Genomic DNA, 24,877 nt, shown 5'->3' with positions numbered 1-24,877 from the left:
ACCTGAGACATGTCTTTCTATCCGTAAGGAAAGCCTTGACAAAATTGAAAAGCCGCTGCCCCATATTCAAGTCCGATAGCACCCGTAGAATGAAAGAATGTCGGATTTTATCGAAAGCTTTTTCCACATCAAGTCCAATTAGTGCCTTAGTATCCCTTGTTCGCCGGTCAAGGATCTGATGCTTAATCCTGATCATAGCATCCTGAGTCGAGAGGCCGGGCCGAAATCCTATCATCGAATGCGGAAAGACCCCATTGCCCTCAACATAACGCGTTAGCCTATTTAAAATGGCATGCTCAGCGACTTTTCCCAAACACGACGTCAGTGAAATAGGTCTGAGATTTTCAAGCCCTATGGCCTTGCCCGGTTTGGGTATCAGAACAGTAGTTGCCAGTTTCCACTCTTCCGGGAAAGAGCCTTCCTTCCATAGGCAATTGATCTGCCGCGTAAGGAACTCAATTGACCCATCGTCTAAATTCCGTAGCATTTTATTCGTAATGCCATCCGGCCCTGATGCCGATCGACCATTAAGATTCTGCAGCGCCATCCTGATATCACTTTCAGTAAATTCCGCGTCCATAGCTGCATTTTCGTCTCCACTATATTCCAAAACCCCATCAGGTGTATCGTGCCAGGTCTCCAAAGGAAGGTATCTCTGAGCCAAATCCTTTAGCAACTCCTGCTCCGTGGAGTCCCGACACGCCTGATGGACCAGCTTACCTATCACAGTCCTCTGATTAGACTTAGTGTTTGTCTCATCTAGTAAATGTCTGAGCAAACTCCATGCGCCTCCCCTCTTAATGCGACCATCAATAGAATTGCACACTTCATCCCATTGCTGCTTGCACAGTACCCGACAATGGTCTTCAATTTCCTGATTAACCACTGCTATACGCTTTCTAAGCCTTCTATTTAATCTCTGACCCTTCCATCTCGCTAACAACGACTGCTTTGCTTCCAACAAATGTGCCAGGCGACTATCCATGTGTTCCGTGTCAATATCGGTCTGAACCTCTTTAGTGGACGCCTCAACGTCACTTTTAAGCTGACTAGTCCACTGTTCCAAGGTCAACTCATTTCCTTCATCATCGATTCTCTGCGCTCTTCTTTTCCTAAATGCATCCCAGTCAACCATCCTGAATGTGCGCTCCTTTTTATTAGCCACTGCCAAAGTAATCATAAGTATGTAATGATCGCTACCAAAATCTTTATTAGAATTTGACCAGGACGAATCCACCACCCCTCGAACAAAAGTGAGATCAGGTGTCGAATCTCTACATGTCGACGTGCCACATCTGGTGGGATACGAGGGGTCTGTAATCAGAGTTAAATTCAAGTCTAGTGCCTGCTGCCATAGTCTCTCCCCCTTAATAGTGCTATAAACATACTTCCACACATGACAAGGTGCATTGAAGTCCCCTCCAATAAGCAACGGTGCATCCTTAGCCAGATTGGTTGCCTTGGTCAAGAGAGATTTGAAACTCTGCTTCGTGTCCCGGGGGCTACTGTACAGGTTAAGCAGGTAAACGCTCCTCTGACATGACCTTTGCCGACCTAAGATTACTTCCACCATAATATATTCAATCTTGCAATCTGCCATGTGAAGATCATGTCTAATGTATGCCAACCTCCTATTAATGAGAGTAGCGAGTCCTCTGCCCTGTTCATTATCCTTAACTTCCGCTTTGAAATTCGTTAAGGTCACGTTAGACGTCAGTGTTTCCTGTAACATGATAACTTGAGGCTTGACACCATGCGTTCTAACAAACTGCTGCAGAGACGCCTTCTTATGATTGAACCCCATACAATTCCACTGCCAAATACTAAATGAACTATTTAATAGAGCCATCTTGACCACGGAAATTTGGTGAACTATTTTTGAGCTCAAGTCCACTCGGCGACTTACCCTGCTGGGCTAGCGGCCGAGTGCACTCCCGCTCCATAACAGGGACCACTGTCTCGTTTAGATATATTTCAATTTTGCCTAATCTCTGATCCGTGATATTTTCCCGTTCTTCTATCCGCTCCAGTCTACTAATGATCTGATTTACACTTTCTTGCAATGTCGCCATCAGTGCTTTAAGCTCGGAACCGACTTTACCCTGAATCCGGACGGTCGAGGATAAGGCCCTCTTTTTCGGAGCAGGCGTCTCTTCGTCCGCCATTGTCTGTTCTGCGACCTCCACAGACCTTGGTACCTCAACCGAGTCATCATGTTTCCCAGTCTGTCTTAAGCTATCGTTGTTACCGGAAGGTAAGCCGTTCCTAAGTACAGCCATCTCCTTGATAAGCCCGTCAATGGCTGCTTTTAAACTACGATTCTCTCTCTCCAATTGCGCAATCCTATCCCTATCCTTATTACCATCCACATGCTCCTGGCGCTGCTCGGGCGCTCGGCCGGCGTTGATGCCACCCTTGACCTTGTCAGCCCAGGTGGTCTGGCTCCCAGCTGCGCCGCCGTCGCCACCAGCTGCAGGAAAGCGCACCCGCGCCTCCATAGAAACGGATCGGCTCCTGGTCGTACGAGTCCCAGAAGATGGCCGCTGCCTCGACCTGGAGCGGCTCCTAGAGCGCGAGCGTCCCTTAGAGCGTTGGCGGGCGCTCACCAGCTGCACCATCTCGGCTGCCTCTTGTTCCGCCGTTAGCTCCGCCCTGGCTCTCTCCTGTCGTCGTACACGCACGACGTAGGGAAGCTGGTATCGTTGTCTGCATTGTTTATCCGCGGTCAGGTGTCGTCCGCCACAAAGCTTGCAACAAGGCACACAGTTGTGATCCTCTTCAGGGTTCCGAGCCCCGCATCCTCGGCATTCAAAACAATCGGGGGCTGGGCAGACGTCCGCCCGATGTCCAAGCTTGCCACACACATAACATACATCCAACTGCTTTCGATACAGGAAGCACCGTACCAGAGTTGGCCCATATCTGACGAAATTGGGCACCTTTAACCCATCGAAAACAATGATGACTGATCCTGTGTTTTTGATGCGTTTGGCCGCCATAGCCAGCGGATTGCGATCATTAACAATGTTCCGCTCAAGTGTCGCGGGGCCATCCATAATGTCTACATTGCGAATGACCCCCTTACACGTAGTGTGTGGGGCCGTCTCGTACGCACTGACCTCAAAATCCTTGTCTGCCACTCTGATTGACCTGAGTCTCACATAACGTTCAGCGTTGCTCCTTTCTGGCGTACTAGCCACCAAGATATTTTGCATAAAGTTCGGGCAAATAACATCTTCCCGAATCTGTTCAATACCGAGGCCTGCCGCCTCTACGATTGCCTTGCCCACCGCTGTAGAGCTAACTTTCTCCAAATTCAGTCCACCCCGTGGGCGAATGACTATTTTGATGTGTTCTTGTGGCATCGGTGGCATGCGCGACGCCTTCACAATGCGATTCTTGATTGCCGAGCCTCCGCGCCGTTCACCTGCGCCCCGTCGTTCAGGCATCTCACTTGGCGAACCGCCATCACCTAATGCATGCCTCGTCGTAGTTCTAGATTTTCGGTTGGACACTGTCCGCCATCCCAGGTCTTCAGTAAAGTCCTCCGCCGGGAGCACTTCCCCTTCAACGTGCATTGCTGCCATGCCGCGCTAGGTCTACCAGACGCTAGCTCTCGGCCAGCGTGGCGTGAGCACAAAAGTTCCAATGAAGTCCAAAAAAGGGGTGGCCCACCTCAAAATCAGGTATCCGCTGAATCTTCTCTTCTTCACGGATCCGATGATAACAAATTTACACCACTAGGTGACCAAAAAAGGCTCGGAAGCTTCGAAAAAGACGGACCCATAAAAGCCCACAAGCCTCCTTCGAACTTCGTCGTCGTCTTCTGCCGTAGAAACCGGTGACTACCGCACTTAAGAACACGGGATCAATGATCGCCGCGTCCCTGTCTGCATGTCTACTGGCACGAAAAAGTTAGAGCTAGCTAAAGAACGTGAGGACAAATGGTAGACTTCCACCTACTAAATCTACCATCGGAATTTCCCTGTAAATTTAGTAGTTGAAAGAGTAGCGTTTGTGATGTTCATTTTTTACCTGCGTCTAAACATTTGGCGCTAGTAAATATGCATTTAAATAAAAACCAACTAGCCCAAGCTCACTGCTCTTACTCTGTCATAAAATTGCGCATGACAGCAAAATGAACGTAGGGATCCTGTTGTTCTGGCGCGTGCGAGGTAATCAAAATGTTTTGGTTGAGACGCAATAGTTGAATTTATTAGTTCTGGTAATGACGTTATGGCAGAAAGGAACTGGTGCCTCTTGCTGAGCGCGGAGAGAGGCATATCAGCAGCACGCGTCGTCCCTTTGCGCCACAGGGTGAACAGTGTGCGAGATTTCTGGGCACTGAAGCGCAGGCTGGTCGAATGGTATTTTCGACTTGACTTCACCAGCTGTTAATAGTTGGCTCGGCTCTGCTGTAACGCAATCTGGTGTCAACAGCTGTATATAGGGGAAGTGAACCCTCAGGCCAAGAGCAAGACCTTTCTTCTTGTCTCCGAATTCGTGACAGTTGGTCAGCATTAGCATTTCAGATAACTGACACAAGCTACCTTTAGGAGCCATTGTTGCCAAAGTAATTATGTTCTACTCAATTACAGCGGCAACAAGGCCAGTATTTATGTATGGAGTATGTGGCAGCCGTACACCCACTTGAAGTGCCACTCAGGCCCGGAAGTCTTCCACTACCGCCAGTGCTCGAACTGCCGCTGGTGGAACCGTACCGGGAACCTACAGCCAGAAAAGAGAAAGATGGTGTAGCTTGAAATATCCCACTAAACAAGTGGGTCAATCGAGACATAAAATAATTTCCGTTTACAACCCACCGTAATATGGTTGCCTTCCGCGCTGTGTCAGTTCGGAAAAGGCATTGACAAGTAGAGGAAAAAAGAAAGTCGCAGTCTCGCCCAAAAGGCAAAATATCGATCGGGATAGCAAAATAATTGACAGCTATACAAAGTGAGGACAGCCGTTTTATCGGCCCCATTAACTTGCGAATGTTCGCTTACTAACTAAACTAACGACCACGGTATCATGCGCACAAGCAAACATGAACACACCTCGCTCGATGACCGCGCACACTCACTGTCAAAAGGCTGGAGTGAGAAAACACGGCAGCAGGAGCGAGGAAATCCACGTTCGTACTGCCTCTCGCTTTAACGTGACCTAAGCGGCGAGAGCACAGCGCACACGAAGCTATCAGCACACGGCGCACTCTGTCCTCATCGCAGATCGCTTTCAAGTTGGAGCCCGCGCAGCAGCCCACACGCACCAGCACCGGAGTAGAACGTCCCCGTTAACTTTGCTTAACTTCATTGCTTTGCACTTTGAAGGTTTTTCTTAAGCGTTAGAACCATTATTGACTCACTCAGTCTTTGTGCTTCTCTTTCCACCCCGCAGGGTAGTAAACTCGTTACTTACCTTCCTGTTAAACTCGCCGTCTTTCGCGTATCTCGCGAGTTTTGTCCTCTAAAAAGTACGAAGATATTACCTTTATTGTAAGTATCTGACCAATATTATTGCCGGTTTCCTTTACATGATTTCCCCTACTTGTGTTGATGAACAAATGTCGACCATGAACTGTGCGTCTTAGCCAAAACAGAAGGAAATGAAGAGCTCTGCATCAAAAGACGTGTGTACTTATTATTTCTTGGTTCTGAGACCAATGCTAGCGGAGTAGCGTGCAGGGGCCGAGTGAAGTCATTTGTGATGTGTAGTTCTCATGGCAAGAGGTGTAATGGAATTAATACAGATTTTTTTCCTGGGCATGTCAGCATGCACAGTCGCACATTAAGATTTAATTTTTCTACTTTTGGCAACCTTGTCACGTAATCTTTAACTTTCAATGTAGAAGATATAACGCATACGATAGTAATGTGTTCGGTCTTTGGCAGAGACTTCAATTAGCAACAACAAATCAGTTTCTTTGTCTGTCGTATTTCCTGAAAACTGAAGTAATTTATTTTGTCTTTCGAGAAGCGCTTATTATAGCTGATGACCGTACATTCCATTTTCAATTTGTCGTCGAAACCACAGCGCCGGCATACTGAAACTGGGTGGAGCGGGCAGATTTGATAAATTTTTAAAGAAAAAAATAATAAAGAAAATATCAGTTGAGCTCACTGTTTACTTCAAAACACCATCTACTCTTTTATTACGGGCAAGCTGCTTATAATTCCGAGCTCGCGCTAATCAGATTTTGTGATTTCAAGAGGAACTAAATTAAATTCTGGCGTTTTACGTTCCAGAACCATGACCTCAATGTAAGGGACGCCATAGTGGGGGGCTCCGAAAAAATTTTGACAACCCTAGGATCTCCCTTTTGTTGTGTATTTTTCCCACATATGTAAAATATGTAAGGCTCAATTTTTCAACGGTCCTTCTTTGGGCATACATCGCAGCCCGAGTTACCATCCAAGCAGTATTGCTCTCCTGGCCAACAACATCCATTGCAAATATGCGTTCGAAGATGGGAAAGCTTCTGCTCACACCGGATCCACACTACACATGCCGTTTTTTGTCACTCAGCCCTAAATAAATGCCCTCGACTAGGGGACTTTTGAGGTATAATTAATAAGAAATAACACGGTGAGGAAGTGGTGTTTGAAGCGGAAGCGTGATGACGCCTGTGTACTTAGAAAAGATGGACGTAACAAACATAGTTCCGAGTGTTGAACTGCGGGTGAGACAAAACAGAAATATGAACGGGATACATTTCATCAAATGATTGGTCGGGCCGTACACGTTCCCAAGCGACACTAGTAATCTGTGAGATGCCATTTTGGGGCTCTGAATTAAGATTACTCACTTCAGATGCTTTCAGTGCACGAAAGCGTCGTGCACAAGCGTCTTTTGCACTCTCCCCTCCTCTCTCCCTAGGAATGAGTGTACAAGCACAGAGAACTGAAACGTTTATATAGAGCTCGTGCTCTTCGAGGCAACGCCGTATAGACTGAATCATCGCAGTAGGTTCAAATGAAGTCGTAAAGCACCGACAACTTTTGAGATATAGAGAAAGGAAGTTGTAGTATGCGAATGCTGCGTTGACGATGAAGACAACTGCGTTATCGTTGATGTGGCCGAAAAATCAAAGGGAACATTCGCACGTATATTTGCAGCTGACACATTCGTCACACAGAAAACATTCAGGTGCATCAAGTAGGTGAAAATGTGAAATCATTCATGATTTTTCATTGAAAAAGCTTAATAATCTTGATGGTGTTGCCACCTAAACAAAACGAAATGGGTCGCAGCTCGTGTGGCTGCCACCCACAACTCGTAACCAGATATGTACAGTTATCCCTGAAAGCTCTGCGACCGGTGCATGGTAGCATACAAACCTAGCAATATGAAAATTTGAGAATAACAAACAGGCTAGAGAAGAAGGTATCAAAAATGCAAAATGCGTCGCTGAACAGAAAGTCACAGGTTTCGCTGTACATGACATAGGGTATGGATGAGAGACAAAACGGGTGCAGCTGTCACTCTAGTTGGCACTAAAAGGAACAGTGAGGCAGGTAGTGTAAAGCAAAGAACAGATATAGAGTGCCAAAACGAGTGCCGAATGAAGTCAAACGCGGTCGAGTAAAGCAATAGATTACGTGATGTGATCTCATTAAGAAATTCGGCGATATGTATGATGGAGTCGAATGCCGCCAGAGATGGGCAAATGGAGATAATTGGGGAGAGGCATTTGCTATGTTGTGCACATAGAAAAGGCACATGATGATGTCGATGCGTATCGTGTTGAGATTGATTTCAGAGTTTTAGTACGCACCTGCCTAATATTTGAAACATACGTTCATTAATTATTCTTTGCATTTATAAAGAGGTGCTAGATCCATACACCGGAACTTCCTGAGGCCACCGACCCTGATGCACGAGCACTGCCAGTGCCGCCAAAAAATAAATAGACAAATGAATACTTCATCGCATACGCTCTAAAGAAGGCATCTTAGGTGAAACACTTTGGTTCTCTGAACAGGAACGAAAAAGAAAACTGTTCTAGCCGCAAAAATACTGTGAACACACAGTATTCACTGTAATGAGGAGAGACCTACTGGTGCAATTACGTGACACAGGCGCGAACGGTAGTCATAGCTCTTGAGGGAAACTACAGGATGCTACGGCAGTTCTTTAGGGCGTTTGTTGTGGCGCACTGGCAATTTCGGCGTGCCTAGGGTGACCAACAGTGGGAACGAAAGTAATATTTTTGTTTCTTTTGCTACTACTAGTGCCGAATTTATTCATCGAGCATACGACATTTCGTTTGCATCTAGACGCGCAAGTTTTCGAGCAACGTTCAATATATAACGTACTTGGCAACATGCGGTTATTTAAGGTGTGGCATCCGCACTCACCTGAACCACCCGATGTGCCCGATACTGATCCGCCAGTAATGCTCCCACTGCCGTAGCCATAGAGTTTCTCACTATAACACCTAGAGGGTAATCTGGCGCCACCGTCTATGGGAGTTTCTTAAGGAGGCACCGTGCCGTCATGGGAATGACGGTATATGTGTCTGCGAGGCTCGTGTTGGCTGGTGTTGGAAGAGGCTTCGTCTAAAACGTGGATATGGCTACGCAAATAACGCGTTCTCAAAGTAAAATCTTCATAAAATGTTTCCATTCACGCATATTACATCTTTACTCACCCACAATGCATGACCTAGCGAAGAAAAGCAAGAACAGACGACCAACTGTTTCAAAGCGAGCGCGAACCTTGTCGTCTGTCCTGCAACTTTAGCGGCCCGCTGATACTTTTCACGTAACATGTAGTCGTACACACAATAACAAGTTCTCATAGTTAAACAAAACACGTTTTCGCGTAATAATAAAACTAAAACAGCTTTTTACGTGCTGTTTTATTAGAAAATGAATCATTGTGACTATGATTGTGACATACGGAACGGTACTTGCCAAGCGCGTCTTCAAGGTGTCCTGTCTCTACGAGAACGATGCCAATCCAAAGTCACAATATACCGGCATTCCCATGCATACCACAGCGCAGCAGCGCCAGATTTCCCTCTAGGTAATGTAGTGAGAAACTCTATGGCCGTAGCCACCAGTGCCATAACCTGATTCAAGAAAAATAAAAGCGGATCTGTTGCTCATGCCGGAAGCATAAATGCGTGCTTTTTATCGCACATTCGCACACCGAGTAGACAGAGAAGGGACTTAAAGCTGCTGAATTTTATTACTGGAGAAACAGAGCAAACTGACACCCCCAATACCGGTAAGACAGATAATCGTGGGTTTAGGGGACAGCGTTTGATAGGGACGAGAAATTTCTATGGCCCTTTTTGGCGAATTGAATTCCATCAAGTGTGTATACCTTGCTCAGAAAGAGAAACAAACGTACCTTACTTTTCGTAGTTTCAGAAAATTGCGATGTAATGACTGATTTTAACATATGTACGCAATTTAGTATCATGTACGAACGCTTCTTCTTAAAGCATTATTTATTCAGTTCAGTCCAGTTCAGTTCAATTTATTACCTTAAAAGACCTATGCAGGGGCTTTACATAAAGGTTGGCTTTTTATAAAATAGTCAAAACATTGTGAGACATAAATGTGGTCGGTTAAAAGTTCTGTGAACGAAGAACGCACTTACTTACAGTAAAGGCGTTCCTTTAAAAAAGAAGGCAGCCGGCATTAACCGGACAAAACAGACAAACAAACATGACGCATTCTGCAGACCAACTCTGCTTCCGTAACGTAGATGGGAGTATGGATCTACACAAAGCAGGAAAAGAGGATAAATCAGTCATAAAGCACGCAACAGATTTGCGGACCGAGGTAACAGGGCTCCCAAAGGAATTCTAAGGTGAGCGATTGCAGCTATAGAATACCCGGATTTCACCTTACGGTAGGGTTTATTACTTTTCATTGTTTTGTTTGCGCGAATATGAGAAAGGTGGTGTTAAAATTATTTTAGCATATCTGACATAAATTTGCAAGACAAACACAAACGCCTTAATTCTGTAACAGTGTTAGCAGAAAGAAAACACCCGGTCCTGTTCCTCCAAGAGTTGGTAAACGTTCTCACCTGTGGTGCTAGAAGAACCTGTGGCTCCTCCAGCAGAGCCACCGTAGCCTTAAACGGAAACAAAATATGAGATTGTCAGTATGTCATAATACATGTCAGTTAAGGAGTATAAGTTGAAATTCAAAGGCGAGCGAGAAAAAGTATTAAAAAATTCGGATTTTGGGAAGCCTAAAAAGTGGCTAAGAAAATTTGAAGAAGACTAGTAAATATGACAAAAAAATATTCTTAATAAATGAAAGAAAGCTATAAAAGGTGTACAGAATTGTGGGTTGCAGCAATAGCGCTCCGATGAGAGAGAAACAGAAAGACCAGTTTTGTTTGACATGGAGCAATTTTCACGAAAGACTATCGCATATGCATCATCAACAACAATAAAAACTATTTCATGTTCAGTATTTGTGAAAACGAAGGTGCGTAAGAAATTTGCGAGTAAGGCTTTCAAGCTCCGCAAGAAATAGCCTTCGCATAATTTTCATACACGTTTTTCTTGGAAGAAAGTATCAGGCGTGATTTCTAAGCAGTTACAGTGGCACGCACCGGAGCTACTCGCAGATCCCGAGGCTCCTCCACCGTAGCCTGGAACCGAAATAAAACGATAATAAAATATTCTTGGTTGCACACATGCCGCGATTTCGTCGAGTGTAGGTTCATTCAGGTATTTCGGAAAAGTCGATCGGCGCCAAAATATCGGAGCCTTTGGCTTGCCGCTTTGATTCCAAAGAACGCACAAGGATTTGGGTAAGCACAAGACGTTGTCGAAATAATCGGGAAAACTTGCGATAGTGCTTGTAGTAAAATGGAAGTGGCTATGAAGGTTGAACACGACGCCTACTTCGCCAGAGCACTAACCATCAGATTCTCTGGTTGAGGAAATATACGAAAAAGGCATGATGTTCACACACTCGTATTTAGACGTAATATTTAAAGCATGATGCTGGTAAATTTCTATCATCATCATCAGCCCATATTTTTGTCCACTGCAGGACGAAGGCCTCTCGCTGTGATCTCCAATTACCTCCGTGTTTCGCCAACCGATTCGAACTAGCACCCGCAAGATTCCTAATTTCGTCGCAGCACTTTGTCTTCTGCCGTCCTCTACTGCGCTTCCCTTCTCTTGGTACCCATTCTCTCACCCTAATGGTCCAACGGTTATCTAATTTTGCAATACATGACCTGTCCAATGCCATTCTTATCCCTTAATGTCAATTAAAATAATGTTTATACCCGTTCGCCCTCTGAAACAAACCGCTCTTTTTGTATCTTGCAGTTATGCCTATAGCAGTCTTCATTCTATCGCTCTTTGCGCGGTCCTTAATTTGTTCTCAAGCTTCTTTGTCAGTCTCCAAATCTCTGCCTCATACGTCAGCACCGGTAAAATGCACTGATTGTATACCTTCGTTTTCAATCACAACGGTAAGGTTCCAGTCATGAGCTGACAATGTCTACCGTATGCAATCCAACCGATTTTTATTCTTCTGGAAACTGCTTTATCATATTATCATAATGCTACTAAATATAAGATTGTTAAAACTAATATTAGAATGCGAGATTTTTTTTCTTCCCAGATACAAGTTTTTTTTTGAAAAGTTGTTATGCCATACCCATGACAACAGAATGAGCGCGTATCCAGACACAACATACATGGTTCTTAGTTCTCATTGTGGCGGAACGGCAGAGAAGTACTGGTGCATTCGGCAGAATGTGGAGGGAGGCACACATGCAGCCCGCGTCTTCCAGTTCTACCACAGTGTGAAAAATGTGCGATATTTCCCGGTAGTCAAGCGTAAACTGCTCGGACGGTCCTTTCGATTTGACTTCATAGGCTGGTAATAGCTTGCCTGGCTCTGGTAACGCAGTCTGGCGTCTACAGCTCTACTTGAAATGAAGCCTCAAGGCAAAAGCTAGACTTTTCAACTTGCCTCCGATTTCGTGACAGTTGTTCGATATTAGCATTTAAGATGACTGGCTTAACCTGTAAGAGCTATTGTTGCCGAACTAACAACGCTCTACTGAATTACAATGGCAACACGGCCAATGTGGAAGTGTGTGGAAGCTGTATACCCACTCGAAGTGCCACTCATGCCCGGGAGTGTTCCACTACCGGTGGTGCTCCCACTGCCGCTGATGGAACCGTATCCGGAACCTATAACCAGAAAAGAGAAAGGTGGGGTAGCTTGAAATATTGCATTTTAAAATTAGATGAGCAAAACCAGAACAAGGTGAAAGCAGGAGCCGTATGGCTCATCCTTTCACCTTGTTCTCGTTTTGCCCATTGTTTTGAATTTCCATCTCCCGCCTTCCCCGTGTCTTCCCTGGATTTTAAAGGTAGGTAATTTAAGGTGTAAGGTTCGGTTCCATGTACTACCCACCGTATTATAGTTCCGTTTTGTGCTGGGTCAGTTGGGAAAAGCATTGCCTGGTAGAGGAAAAAGAGAGTCTGCAGTCTCTCCCGAAAGGAAAATTATTGACCGGGAAAGCAAAATAGTAGACAGCGATACGAAGTGAGGATAGTAGTTTTATCGGTCGTATAAATTACGAATGTTCGCTTAACTAACTAAGCTACCAATCACGGTGTCACGCGTGCACCAGCAAACATGGACTCATGTCACTCGATGACCGCGCACACTCGCCGTCAGAACGCTGGAGTGAGAAAACACGGCAGCAGCAGCGAGCGAATCCACCTTCGTACTGCCTCTCGCTTTAACGCCACCTAAGTGGCGAGGGCACAGCGCACACGAAGCTATCATCACACGGCGCACTCTGTCACCATCGCAGATCGCTTTCAAATTGGGCCCCGCGCGGTAGCCCACACGCACCGGCACTGGAGAAAAACGCCGCCCGTTAACGTTGCTTTATTTCATTGCTGTGTATTTTGAACGTTTTTATTAACCGTCTTAAATATTTTTTTTTACTTCCCTCAGTCCTTGTGCTTCTCTTCTTTATCTTTCTGTCTCCATATCCGCAGCGCAGGGTAGCAAACTGGATATTTAAGTTCCTGTTAACCTCCTCGTATTTCGCATCTCCCGAGTCCTGTCCTATAAGAAGTGCGAACATATCATATTTATATTATTACATGAAGTATCTCACCAATATTATTGCCTGTTTCCGTTACATGATTTCCCTTGTTTGTACTGATGAAGAAATGTCGCCTATGAGCTGAACGGCTTAGCCAAGACAGAAGGAAATGAAGAGCTCTGCATCAAAAGACGGGAGTTCTAAGAGTTCCTTGTTACTGACACCAACGCCCCACGGACTAACGTGTAGGGGCCGAGTGAAGCTTTTTGTTACGTGCGGCTATCATGGCGAGAGGTATAATGGAATAAATAGAGTTTTTTTCCTGGGCATTGTCAGTACACACTGTCGCACATCACGACTTAACTTTTTCCACTTTTGGTAACCTTGTCACAATCGTTAACTTTCAACGTAGAAGATACAACAGATATGAGTAATGTGTTCGGTCTTTCTCAGAGACTTCGATTAGCAACAATAAATCAATTTCTATCGCTGTGATATTTCGTGAAAAGTCAAATAATTCATTTTGCCTTTTGAGAAGCGCTTATTATAGCTGATGACAGTGCATTTCATTTTTAATTTCTCGTCCAAGCCACAGCGCTGGCAAATGGACGGTGGGTGAAGCGGGTAGATTTGATCAATTTTCTAAGGGAAAAATTATTCGCCAACAACATGTACTTCAAATTGCGCTCAAAGATGCGAAAGCTTCAGCTCCCAACTGGTCCACACTACTAGTGTCGTTTCGGTCACTCACACCTAAAACACTGCCCTCGACTAGATGACTTTTGAGCCATAATTAATAAGAAATAATACAGTGAGGAAGTGCTGTTTGAAGCACAAGCCTGATGACTTCTGTGTACTTAGGAAGGATGGACGTAACAAACACAGTTCCGAGTGTTGAACTGCGGTCGAGACAAAACAGAAATACGAACGGGATACACACCTTCAAATGATTGGTCGGGCCGTACGTTCTGAAGCGGCACTAGTTATATGAGAGATGCAATTTTGGGGTCTCTGAAATAAGATGACTCACTTCACATTCCTTCAGTGCACGGAAAGCGTCGTACACGAGCGTCTTTCGCTCTCTGCCCCCCCCCCCCCCCCCTAGGAATGAGTCTACAAGCACAGAGAATTCAAACATAGAGCTTGTTCTCTTTATCGCAACGCCGTATACACTGCATCATCGCAGTGGGTCCAAATAAAATCGTAAAGCACCGACAGCTATTGAGATATAGGAAAGAGGGAGTTGTATAGTATGCGAATCCTGCGTTGACGATGAAGACAACTGGGTTATCGTTGATGTGGCCAAAAAATCAAAGGGATCTCTGATGCGTGTATTTGCAGCTGACGGATTCTTGATACAGGGAACATTCAGGTGGATCAAGTAAGTAAAAATCTGAAATAATCGTGATTGTTCACTGAGAAAGGTTAATAAATATTGTTGATGTTGCCAGAACAGAAAACAGAATGGGTCGCAGCACGTGTGGCTGGTACCCAAAACTCGTAACCATATATCTACTGTTATTCCTGAAAATTCCGCATCCGGTGCATTGTAGCAGTGCAAACCTAGAAATATGAAAATTTCCGAATAACAAACAGGCTAGAGAAGGAGCTATCGAAACGGCACAATGCATGGCTGAACAGAAAATCACACTTTTCGCTTTAGGCGACATAGGGTATGGATGAGAGACGAAACGGGTGCAGCTGATACTCTAGTCGGCACTAAAACGAACAGTTGGTCAGGTCATGTAATGCATAGAACAAATATAGAGTAATAGAACGAGTGCAGAATGAAGTGGTACGAGGTCCAGTGTAGCAATGGATCAGGTGATATGATTTGATTGTGAAATTCGTTGGTATTAAGTATGGAGTCGAATGACGCCAGAGAGCGGGAAATGGAGATGACTGGGGAGAGACATTCTCTATGCTGTCGACACAGAAAAGGCACATGATGATCACGATGCGTATCGTGTTTAGATTGATTTGAGAGTTTTAGTACGCACCTGCCCTATATATAATTGTTTCAAACATCGCTTATTGCGCATGCATAGACAAGGGACGAAAAGAACGACGAAGACGTCCCTTGTGTATGTATGCGCTGTAAGTGAGGTTTAAAACAGTGGAATACCAACTAGCCCGTACTCAAACCTCACGTCAATTTTTAAAACCTACACTCATACCCACGGTGCCACGGTAGAGCGCCTCAAAAAAGACACGAGTGCGTTTCACTCACGTCTTGATGACGCAGAAGATCGATCTCGCAGAAATAATCTGATCTTTTATGGTATCCCGGACACCGCAGACGAAACTTCATCAGAATCGGAAAATAAGATACTAAACCTGCTGACTAATACATTGAAGGTTAACATAACTGGTTCTGAAATATGCCGGGCGCACAGAATTGGTCGTTTTGATTCAGTGAAAACTCGACCATTAATAACTAAATTTGAAACCTATAAAACCAGGGAGCTAGTCTCTTCAAAGCGGGGTTTGTTAAAAAACACTGACACAGCAATGAGTGAAGATTTCTGCCAAGCCACTCGTAACATAAGGAAAAAATTAATAGAATATGGCAAATCGAAAAACACGCTTTTCAAACTAAGATATAAAAAACTAATGTTGGATGGGAAATGCTACGCATATGACGAAGCCAGTGAAAGTATTTATGAAATGCGCAGAACGCATACACCTGGTACAACTCTTCGTTCTGGCCGTAAGTTACAGCCAAGTTAGGGCCATCCGAGGGGAGGTGCCTTAAAAGATTGCGGGTGTTCAGTTCTTTTTACTAACATTCGTAGTTTTTTTCCTAAGAAAGACGAATTATGTGCTGTTATTAACGACTGTAATGCTGACATCATTGTACTCACAGAAACATGGTTAAATAGTAAAATAACAAACCCCGAACTGTTTCAGTGCGAGAACCAATACGTTGTTTACCGAAGTGACCGAACTGGTAGAATTGGTGGTGGCGTTCTGCTCGCCGTTAAAGAATGTATTAATTGTTTTTTTGTGACCATTGATACCAATTTAGAGCTAATTTGGTGCTGTATAACTATGAGTTTTAAAAAAATAATACTAGGTGTGTGCTACCGATCCCCATCAAGCGACTCATCCTTTTGCGATGACTTATATGATTGTTTAAATAAGATTACCATGCGTTTCCCCGGAACTGAAATTATACTCTTAGGCGATTTTAATTTTCCTAACATTGTCTGGTCACATGTCAATCCCTTTTCTAATCCTTCGTCGGCCGAGGCCAATCGGTTCATTTCCATTTGCTCTGACTTCGGCTTATCGCAGATCGTCAGACTTCCAACACGTGTAGCACATAACACATCATCACTCCTGGACCTCATTCTAACGTCATCGCCCGATAACTTTTCTGCGGTGACACACATGCCCGGACTGAGCGATCATGACATCTTGCATTTTACACTTACAACAACACAACAAAAAACATACCGACAGCGAAAAAAGTTCCGAGATTATAAAAAAGCTAACTATCAAGCCATCAACAGAGAACTATTCATATTTCTAGACACTTTCCTACCACTTTATCTGCAACGCTCCATAGAAACTAACTGGTCTATCTTCAAAAATAAAATAAGTGAGCTTATCACCAAACACGTACCCCTTCGATCCGTCTATGCTAACAATAAAGCACCATGGTACAGCACATATCTTAATCGGTTATCGAACAGGAAAAAACGTTTATTCCGTACAGCGAAGCATTCCTCAAAACAGACACATTGGCTAGCATATAAACACGCAGCAATTTCATATATTAAAGCCCTAAGGTCAGCCAGATTTTCATTCCTTAATTGTACACTTCCAAATTTATTGAAGACTAATCCAAAACGCTTCTGGGAAGCCATACGAGGAAACAACCATAAAACTGGAATCTCATTGCTAACAACTTCTGGGGACCCAGTACCTGACCTATTGTGTTCTACCGTGCTTAACAATACCTTCACTCAGTCATTCTCATCACCTCAGACCCCTGATCCGATGCCCGAGATAAAATCAACTAACTACCATTTCATGGATCCCATCGTTTTCGACGCAACTGGTATCAAAGCCATAGTACAAAACTTAAAACCTAAAGCAGCATGTGGGGTAGATGAAATTAACACTATATTCTTACAAAACACAGCGGAATACTGTTCAATCCTACTAGAATGCATTTACTCACAATCTTACAACTCTGGCACCTTACCGTATGATTGGAAAATTGGCAAAGTAATCCCCATTCACAAAACCGGACCAACCCATGATCCACACAACTACAGACCTATTTCACTTACATCTGTACCATGCAAAGTTATGGAGCATATAATATACACACATCTGGTTAATTTTCTTGAAAATAACAACTTCTTCACAGTTATGCAGCATGGATTCCGTAAAAACTTCTCTTGTGATACTCAGCTTATCCTCTTCACTAATGCCCTACATGCCAATTTAGATTCTGGTTTTTTAACAGATTGTATATTTCTCGACTTCTCTAAAGCATTTGACAAAGTGAACCATGCATTGCTTCTTCATAAATTAGGCGTTCTAAACATCGACCCCTCCGTAATTAATTGGATTCGCGTGTTTCTGACATCACGTGTTCAATATGTAACCACTAATGACGCTAACTCACCTTTAGCCCCAGTTGACTCCGGCGTCCCGCAAGGGTCTGTGCTCGGTCCTTTATTATTCCTAATTTATATTAATGACTTGCCCACTCACGTTTCCTCGAACATTTGTCTTTTTGCGGATGACTGCGTCTTGTATCGTAAAATAACTAATTCTTCAGATATTCTACTAATTCAGGAGGATCTCAATAACATAAATGAGTGGTGTCGTACATGGCGCATGGAATTAAACATTAGAAAGTGTAAGACTATGAGGATTTCTCGTACTAACGTCATCTGCCCCACCTATACGCTAAATAACTTCCCACTAGAATGTGTAACGTCATATCGATACTTGGGGGTTCACATTGCCAGCAATCTATCCTGGAAAACGCACATTGATCACATAACATCTAAGGCCACTCGCACGCTGGGATACTTTCGTCGAAAATTTTCTCAAGCACCATCATCACTAAAACTCTTATTGTACACAACTTACATTCGCCCACAACTAGAGTACGCGTCATCAGTATGGGACCCCGGTCATGACACCCTCATACACTCTCTAGAGGCAATACAGAATCGATCAGCCCGTTTCATTCTCACCAACTACCAAAGAACTGCGAGTGTCACTAACATGAAAGCTCTCCTTCACCTCCTGCTGTTATCAACCCGTAGAAAACTACCTCGAATATGTCTTTTCCATAATATCTACTACCATAAAACATATTTACGCACTATCTTTGTCCAACCACCACCATACATTTCATCTCGCATAGACCACCGCCAAAAGGTAAACATTCCGCACTGCAACACCGTCGGCTTTTCATACTCATTTCTTCCCCAAACGAGCAAAGATTGGAATAACTTACCCGCATTACTTACAAGCATTATTGACACCAATAACTTTAAAAGCACACTTCAAAGCTTCATGTTATAAATAATTGTTGCGTTTGCTTGTTCTGTATAATAACTGCTTTTATGCCATTGTTTTACATTATTGCTTGTATTTTTATATCGTATGTTCTTTCCTTTCTTTATTTTGTTCCGCCATGTATTTTTGCCACACTCACAAGTTTCTATTTAATATTCTTGTTTTGTATACGATGTTTTTTGCCATGTTGTTTGCCTTCCCTCCTTATTTTGTGATTGCCTCTGTATTTACTTACTTTGCCCCTCCCCTCTGCAATGTACAACCGTACCTTGAGGGTATGATAAATAAATAAATAAATAAATAAATAAATTAGAACATGTAATTATTCTTTGCATTTATAAACCGGTGCTAGACCCACTTCCTGAGGCCATCGACCCTGATCCACCAGCGCCGCCAGGGCCGCTAGTGCCGCCAAAGCCGCTGGTGCCATAGGCTTCAAGAATAAATAAATAAACAAATGAAGACTTCGTCACATACGCTCTAAAGAAGCCATCTTCGGTAAAGCGCTTTGGCTCTCTCAACAGGAACAAAATAACCGCTGTTCTAGCCGCAAAAATACTGTGAATGCATAGTATCGATTATAATAAGGAGAGGCCTGACTGGTGCAATTACGTGACACAGGCGCGAATGGTAGTCATAGCTCTTGAGGGCTGCTACGCCGGTTCTTGAGGGCGTTCGAAAGGGCACAGTGGCTATTTCGGCGTGCCTAGGGTGACCAACAGTGGGAACGAAAGTACTATTTTTGTTTCTTTTGCTACTACTAGTGCCGAAATTATTCATTGAGTATACGACATTTCGTTTGCATCTAGACGCGCAAGTTTTCGAGCAACGTTCATTATAGAACGTACTGGCCTTATACGCTTCGTTAAAGGCGTGGCATCCGCACTCACCTAAAACACCCGATGTACCCGACGATGATCCGCCAGTGAAGCTCCCACTGCTGTAGCCACCATTGCCATAACCTGATTCAAGAAAAATAAAAGGGGATCTGTTCCTCATACCAGAAATTAAATTCGTGCTTCTTATACCACATTCGCACACCGAGTGGGGACGGAAGAGTCGTAAAGGTTCCGGATTTTATTAGTGGAGAAAGAGAGAAAACTGACACCAGCAATACCGGTAAGTTGCAGAAGCGTGGGTTTAGCCGACACCGCATGATACGCACGAGAAATTGCTGCGGCCCTTTCCGACGAAGTGAATTCCTTCAAGTCTGTAAGCCTTGTTCAGAATGAGAAACAAATGTACCTTACTTTGGTAGCTTCAGAATAATGTGATGTTATGACTGATTTTAACATACGCGATTTAGCAGCATGAACGAACGATTCTTCTTAAAGCATTATTTATTCAGTGAGAGTAAGGGCGTTTTTTTTAAAAAAGCAGGCAGCCGGCATTAACGAGACGAAACAGATAAACAAACATGACGCATTGTGCTCACCAACTCTGCTTCCGTAACGTGGATGTAGGTATGGATGTGCACAAAACAGGAAAAGCGGACAAATCACTCATAAAGCACGCAACAGAATGGCGGACATAGGTGAGAGTGCTTCCGGGGGAATGCTGACGTGAGCGATTGTAACAATAGATAACCGGGATTTGACCGTACGATAGTATTCATTATTTTTCATTGTTTTGTTTGCGCTAATATGAAAAAGGTGGTGTTAAAATTATTTTAGCATATGTGGCCTAAATTTGCAAGACACACACAAACGCCTTAATTCTGTAACAGTGTTAGCAGAAAGAAAACACCCGGTCCTGTTCCTGTAAGAGTTGGTAACGGTTCTCACCTGTGGTGCTCGAAGAACCTGTGGCTCCTCCAGCAGAGCCACCGTAGCCTTAAACGGAAACAAAATATGAGATTGTTAGTATGCAGCGCACATTTGTCGTCATAATACATGTCAGTTAAGGAGTATAAGTTGAAATTCAAAGGCGAGCGAGAGAAAGTATTAAAAAATTCTTATTTTTGGAAGGCTAAAAACTGGCTAAGAAAGCTTGAAGAAGACTAGTAAATATGACAAAAAAATATTTTTGGAAATGAAGGAAAGCTATAAAACGTGTATAGAGTGGTGGGTTGCAGCAATAGTGCTTGCAATGGGAGATAAACAGAAATAGATGTTTAGTTTGAGATGGGCGATCTTTCCAGTTTTGTCCAGACATGGAGAAATTTTCACGAAAGACTATCGCATATGCATCATCAACAACAATAAAAAACTATTTCATGTTCAGTATTTGTAAAAACGAAGGTGCGTAAGAAATTTGCGAGTAAAGCTTTCAAGCTCCGCAAGAAATAGCCTTCGCATAATTTTCACACACGTTTTTCTTGGAAGAAAGTATCAGGCTTGATTTCTAAGCAGTTACAGCGGCACTCACCGGAGCTACTCGCAGATCCCGAGGCTCCTCCACCGTAGCCTGGAACCGAAATAAAACGATAATAAGATATTCTTGGTTGCACACATGCCGCGATTACGTCGAGTGTAGGTTCATTCAGGTATTTCGGAAAAGTCGATCGGTGCCAAAATATCAGAGCCTTTAGCTTGCCGCTTTGATTCCAAAGGACGCACAAGGATTAGAGTAAGCACAGGACATTGTCGAAATAATCGAGAAAACTTGCGATAGTGCTTGTAGTAAAATGGAAGTGGCTATGAAGGTTGAACACGACGCCTACTTCGCCAGAGCACTAACCATCAGATTCTCTGGTTGAGGAAATATACGAAAAAGGCATGATGTTCACACACTCGTATTTAGACGTAATATTTAAAGCATGGTGCTGGTAAATTTCTATCATCATCATCAGCCCATATTTTTGTCCGCTGCAGGACGAAGGCCTCTCGCTGTGATCTCCAATTACCCCCGTGTTTCGCCAACCGATTCGAACTAGCACCCGCAAGATTCCTAATTTCGTCGCAGCACTTTGTCTTCTGCCGTCCTCTACTGCGCTTCCCTTCTCTTGGTACCCATTCTCTCACCCTAATGGTCCAACGGTTATCTAATTTTGCAATACATGACCTGTCCAATGCCATTCTTATCCCTTAATGTCAATTAAAATAATGTTTATACCCGTTCGCCCTCTGATCCAAACCGCTCTTTTTGTCTCTTGCAGTTATGCCTATAGCAGTCTTCATTCTATCGCTCTTTGCGCGGTCCTTAATTTGTTCTCAAGCTTCTTTGTCAGTCTCCAAGTCTCTGCCTCATACGTCAGCGCCGGTAAAATGCACTGATTGTATACCTTCGTTTTCAATCACAACGGTAAGGTTCTAGCCATGAGCTGACAATGTCTGCCGTATGCAATCCAACCGATTTTTATTCTTCTGGAAACTGCTTTATCATGTTATCATAATGCTACTAAATATAAGAATGTTGAAACTAATATTAGAATGCGAGATTTTTTTTTCTTCCCAGATACAAGTTTTTTTTTTTGAAAAGTTGTTATGCCATAGCCATGACGATAAAATGAGCGCGTATCCAGATACAACAAACATGGTTCTTAGTTCTCATTGTGGCGGAATGGCAGAGAAGTACTGGTGCCTTTGGCAGAACGCGGGGGGAGGCACACATGCAGCGCGCGTCTTCCAGTTCTACCACAGTGTGAAAAATGTGCGATATTTCCCGGTAGTCAAGCGTAAACTGCTCGGACGGTCCTTTCGATTTGACTTCATAGGCTGGTAATAGCTTGCCTGGCTCTCTGGCAACGCAGTCTGGCGTCAACAGCTCTACTTGAAATGAAGCCTCAAGGCAAAAGCTAGACTGTTCAACTTGCCTCCGATTTCGTGACAGTTGTTCGATATTAGCATTTAAGATGACTGGCTTAAACAACCTGTAAGAGCTATTGTTGCCGGACTAACAACGCTCTACTGAATTACCATGGCAACACGGCCAATGTGGAAGTGTGTGGAAGCTGTATACCCACTCGAAGTGCCACTCATGCCCGGGAGTGTTCCACTACCGGTGGTGCTCCCACTGCCGCTGATGGAACCGTATCCGGAACCTATAACCAGAAAAGAGAAAGGTGGGGTAGCTTGAAATATTGCATTTTAAAATTATATGAGCAAAACGAGAACAAGGTGAAAGCAGGAGCCGTATGGCTCATGCTTTGACCTTGTTCTCGTTTCGCCCATTGTTTTGAATTTCCATCTCCCGCCTTCCCCGTGTCTTCCCTGGATTTTAAGAGTAGGTAATTTAAGGTGTAAGGTTCGGTTCCGTGTACTACCCACCGTAATATGGTTCCGTTTTGTGCTGGGTCAGTTGGGAAAAGCATTGGCTGGTAGAGGAAAAAGAGAGTCTGCAGTCTCGCCCGAAAGGAAAATTATTGACCGCGATAGCAAAATAGTAGAGAGCGATACGAAGTGAGGATAGTAGTTTTATCGGTCGTATAAATTACGAATGTTCGCTTAACTAACTAAGCTACCAATCACGGTGTCACGCGTGCACCAGCAAACATGGACTCATGTCACACGATGACCGCGCACACTCGCCGTCAGAACGCTGGAGTGAGAAAACACGGCAGCAGCAGCGAGCGAATCCACCTTCGTACTGCCTCTCGCTTTAACGCCACCTAAGTGGCGAGGGCACAGCGCACACGAAGCTATCATCACACGGCGCACTCTGTCACCATCGCAGATCGCTTTCAAATTGGGCCCCGCGCGGTAGCCCACACGCACCGGCACTGGAGAAAAACGCCGCCCGTTAACGTTGCTTTATTTCATTGCTGTGTATTTTGAACGTTTTTATTAACCGTCTTAAATATTTTTTTTTTACTTCCCTCAGTCCTTGTGCTTCTCTTCTTTATCTTTCTGTCTCCATATCCGCAGCGCAGGGTAGCAAACTGGATATTTAAGTTCCTGTTAACCTCCTCGTATTTCGCATCTCCCGAGTCCTGTCCTATAAGAAGTGCGAACATATCATATTTATATTATTACATGAAGTATCTCACCAATATTATTGCCTGTTTCCGTTACATAATTTCCCTTGTTTGTACTGATGAACAAATGTCGCCCATGAGCTGAGCGGCTTAGCCAAGACAGAAGAAAATGAAGAGCTCTGCATCAAAAGACGGGAGTTCTAAGAGTTCCTTGTTACTGACACCAACGCCCCACGGACTAACGTGTAGGGGCCGAGTGAAGCTTTTTGTCACGTGCGGCTATCATGGCGAGAGGTATAATGGAATAAATAGAGTTTTTTCCTGGGCATTGTCAGTACACACTGTCGCACATCACGACTTAACTTTTTCCACTTTTGGTAACCTTGTCACAATCGTTAACTTTCAATGTAGAAGATACAACAGATATGAGTAATGTGTTCGGTCTTTCTCAGAGACTTCGATAAGCAACAATAAATCAATTTCTATCGCTGTGATATTTCGTGAAAAGTCAAATAATTCATTTTGCCTTTTGAGAAGCGCTTATTATAGCTGATGACAGTACATTTCATTTTTAATTTCTCGTCCAAGCCAAAGCGCTGGCAAATGGACGGTGGGTGAAGCGGGTAGATTTGATCAATTTTCTAAGGGAAAAATTATTCGCAAACTGTCAGTTGAGCTCCTTGGTTACTTTAAAAGATCATCTATTCTTTTATTGCAGGCGAGCTGTTTATAATTCGGAGCTTGCACTAATCAGATCTTGGGATTACAAGAGGAACTAAATTAAATTCTGGTGTTTCACGTTCCAGAAACATGACCTCAATGTAACGGACGCCAAAAGGGGCTCCGAAAAAATTTTGATCACCTGGGGCTCTTTCTTTTGATATGCATTTTTCTCGCATATGTAAAAAAAGGTGAGGCGTGCCGACAGGGTACAAGAGAAGACAAGTAGACAACACTATCTGCACATCTCAGCTTTTTTTTGCATAATGAATCTTTACCAAATTGCACAGCTTTCTGTCGTTCGCGCATATGTGAGGCTCAGTTTATCAGCGGTCCTTTTTTATGCATACTTCGCAGCCCGGGCTTCCATGGAAGCCATATTGCTCTCGTGGCCAACAACATCCACTTCAAATTGCGCTCAAAGATGCGAAAGCTTCAGCTCCCAACTGGTCCACACTACTTGTGTCGTTTCGGTCACTCACACCTAAAACACTGCCCTCGACTAGATGACTTTTGAGCCATAATTAATAAGAAATAATACAGTGAGGAAGTGCTGTTTGAAGCACAAGCCTGATGACTTCTGTGTACTTAGGAAGGATGGACGTAACAAACACAGTTCCGAGTGTTGAACTGCGGTCGAGACAAAACAGAAATACGAACGGGATACACACCTTCAAATGATTGGTCGGGCCG

General features: G+C 43.9%; 1 protein-coding gene across 48 annotated transcripts in view; it reads right to left on the bottom strand.

The window, feature by feature from the left end:
- Positions 1–24,877, bottom strand: part of LOC142588398 (uncharacterized) — a 139,653-nt gene that overhangs the window by 32,162 nt on the left and 82,614 nt on the right. For 25 of the 48 annotated variants that reach the window (XM_075700071.1, XM_075700088.1, XM_075700089.1 and 22 more), the window contains 8 exons: positions 22,514–22,591; positions 20,977–21,015; positions 20,394–20,441; positions 19,500–19,571; positions 12,110–12,187; positions 10,582–10,620; positions 10,045–10,092; positions 4,645–4,728 (listed from right to left, as the gene is read on the bottom strand). In XM_075700071.1, coding sequence (XP_075556186.1) covers positions 4,645–4,728; positions 10,045–10,092; positions 10,582–10,620; positions 12,110–12,187; positions 19,500–19,571; positions 20,394–20,441; positions 20,977–21,015; positions 22,514–22,591 — 486 coding nt within the window. Of the gene's footprint in view, positions 1–4,644; positions 4,729–10,044; positions 10,093–10,581; positions 10,621–12,103; positions 12,188–19,499; positions 19,572–20,393; positions 20,442–20,976; positions 21,016–22,513; positions 22,592–24,877 lie in introns of all 48 variants that reach the window. The other 23 variants (XM_075700087.1, XM_075700084.1, XM_075700046.1 and 20 more) reach the window with 17 other exon arrangements.

The sequence above is a fragment of the Dermacentor variabilis genome, chromosome 7 (genome assembly GCF_050947875.1).
Source record: "Dermacentor variabilis isolate Ectoservices chromosome 7, ASM5094787v1, whole genome shotgun sequence".
Classification (NCBI taxonomy): Eukaryota; Metazoa; Arthropoda; class Arachnida; order Ixodida; family Ixodidae; genus Dermacentor; species Dermacentor variabilis.
Note: the sequence above shows the minus strand (reverse complement) of the source record. Positions and strands in the feature narration are given on the sequence as shown.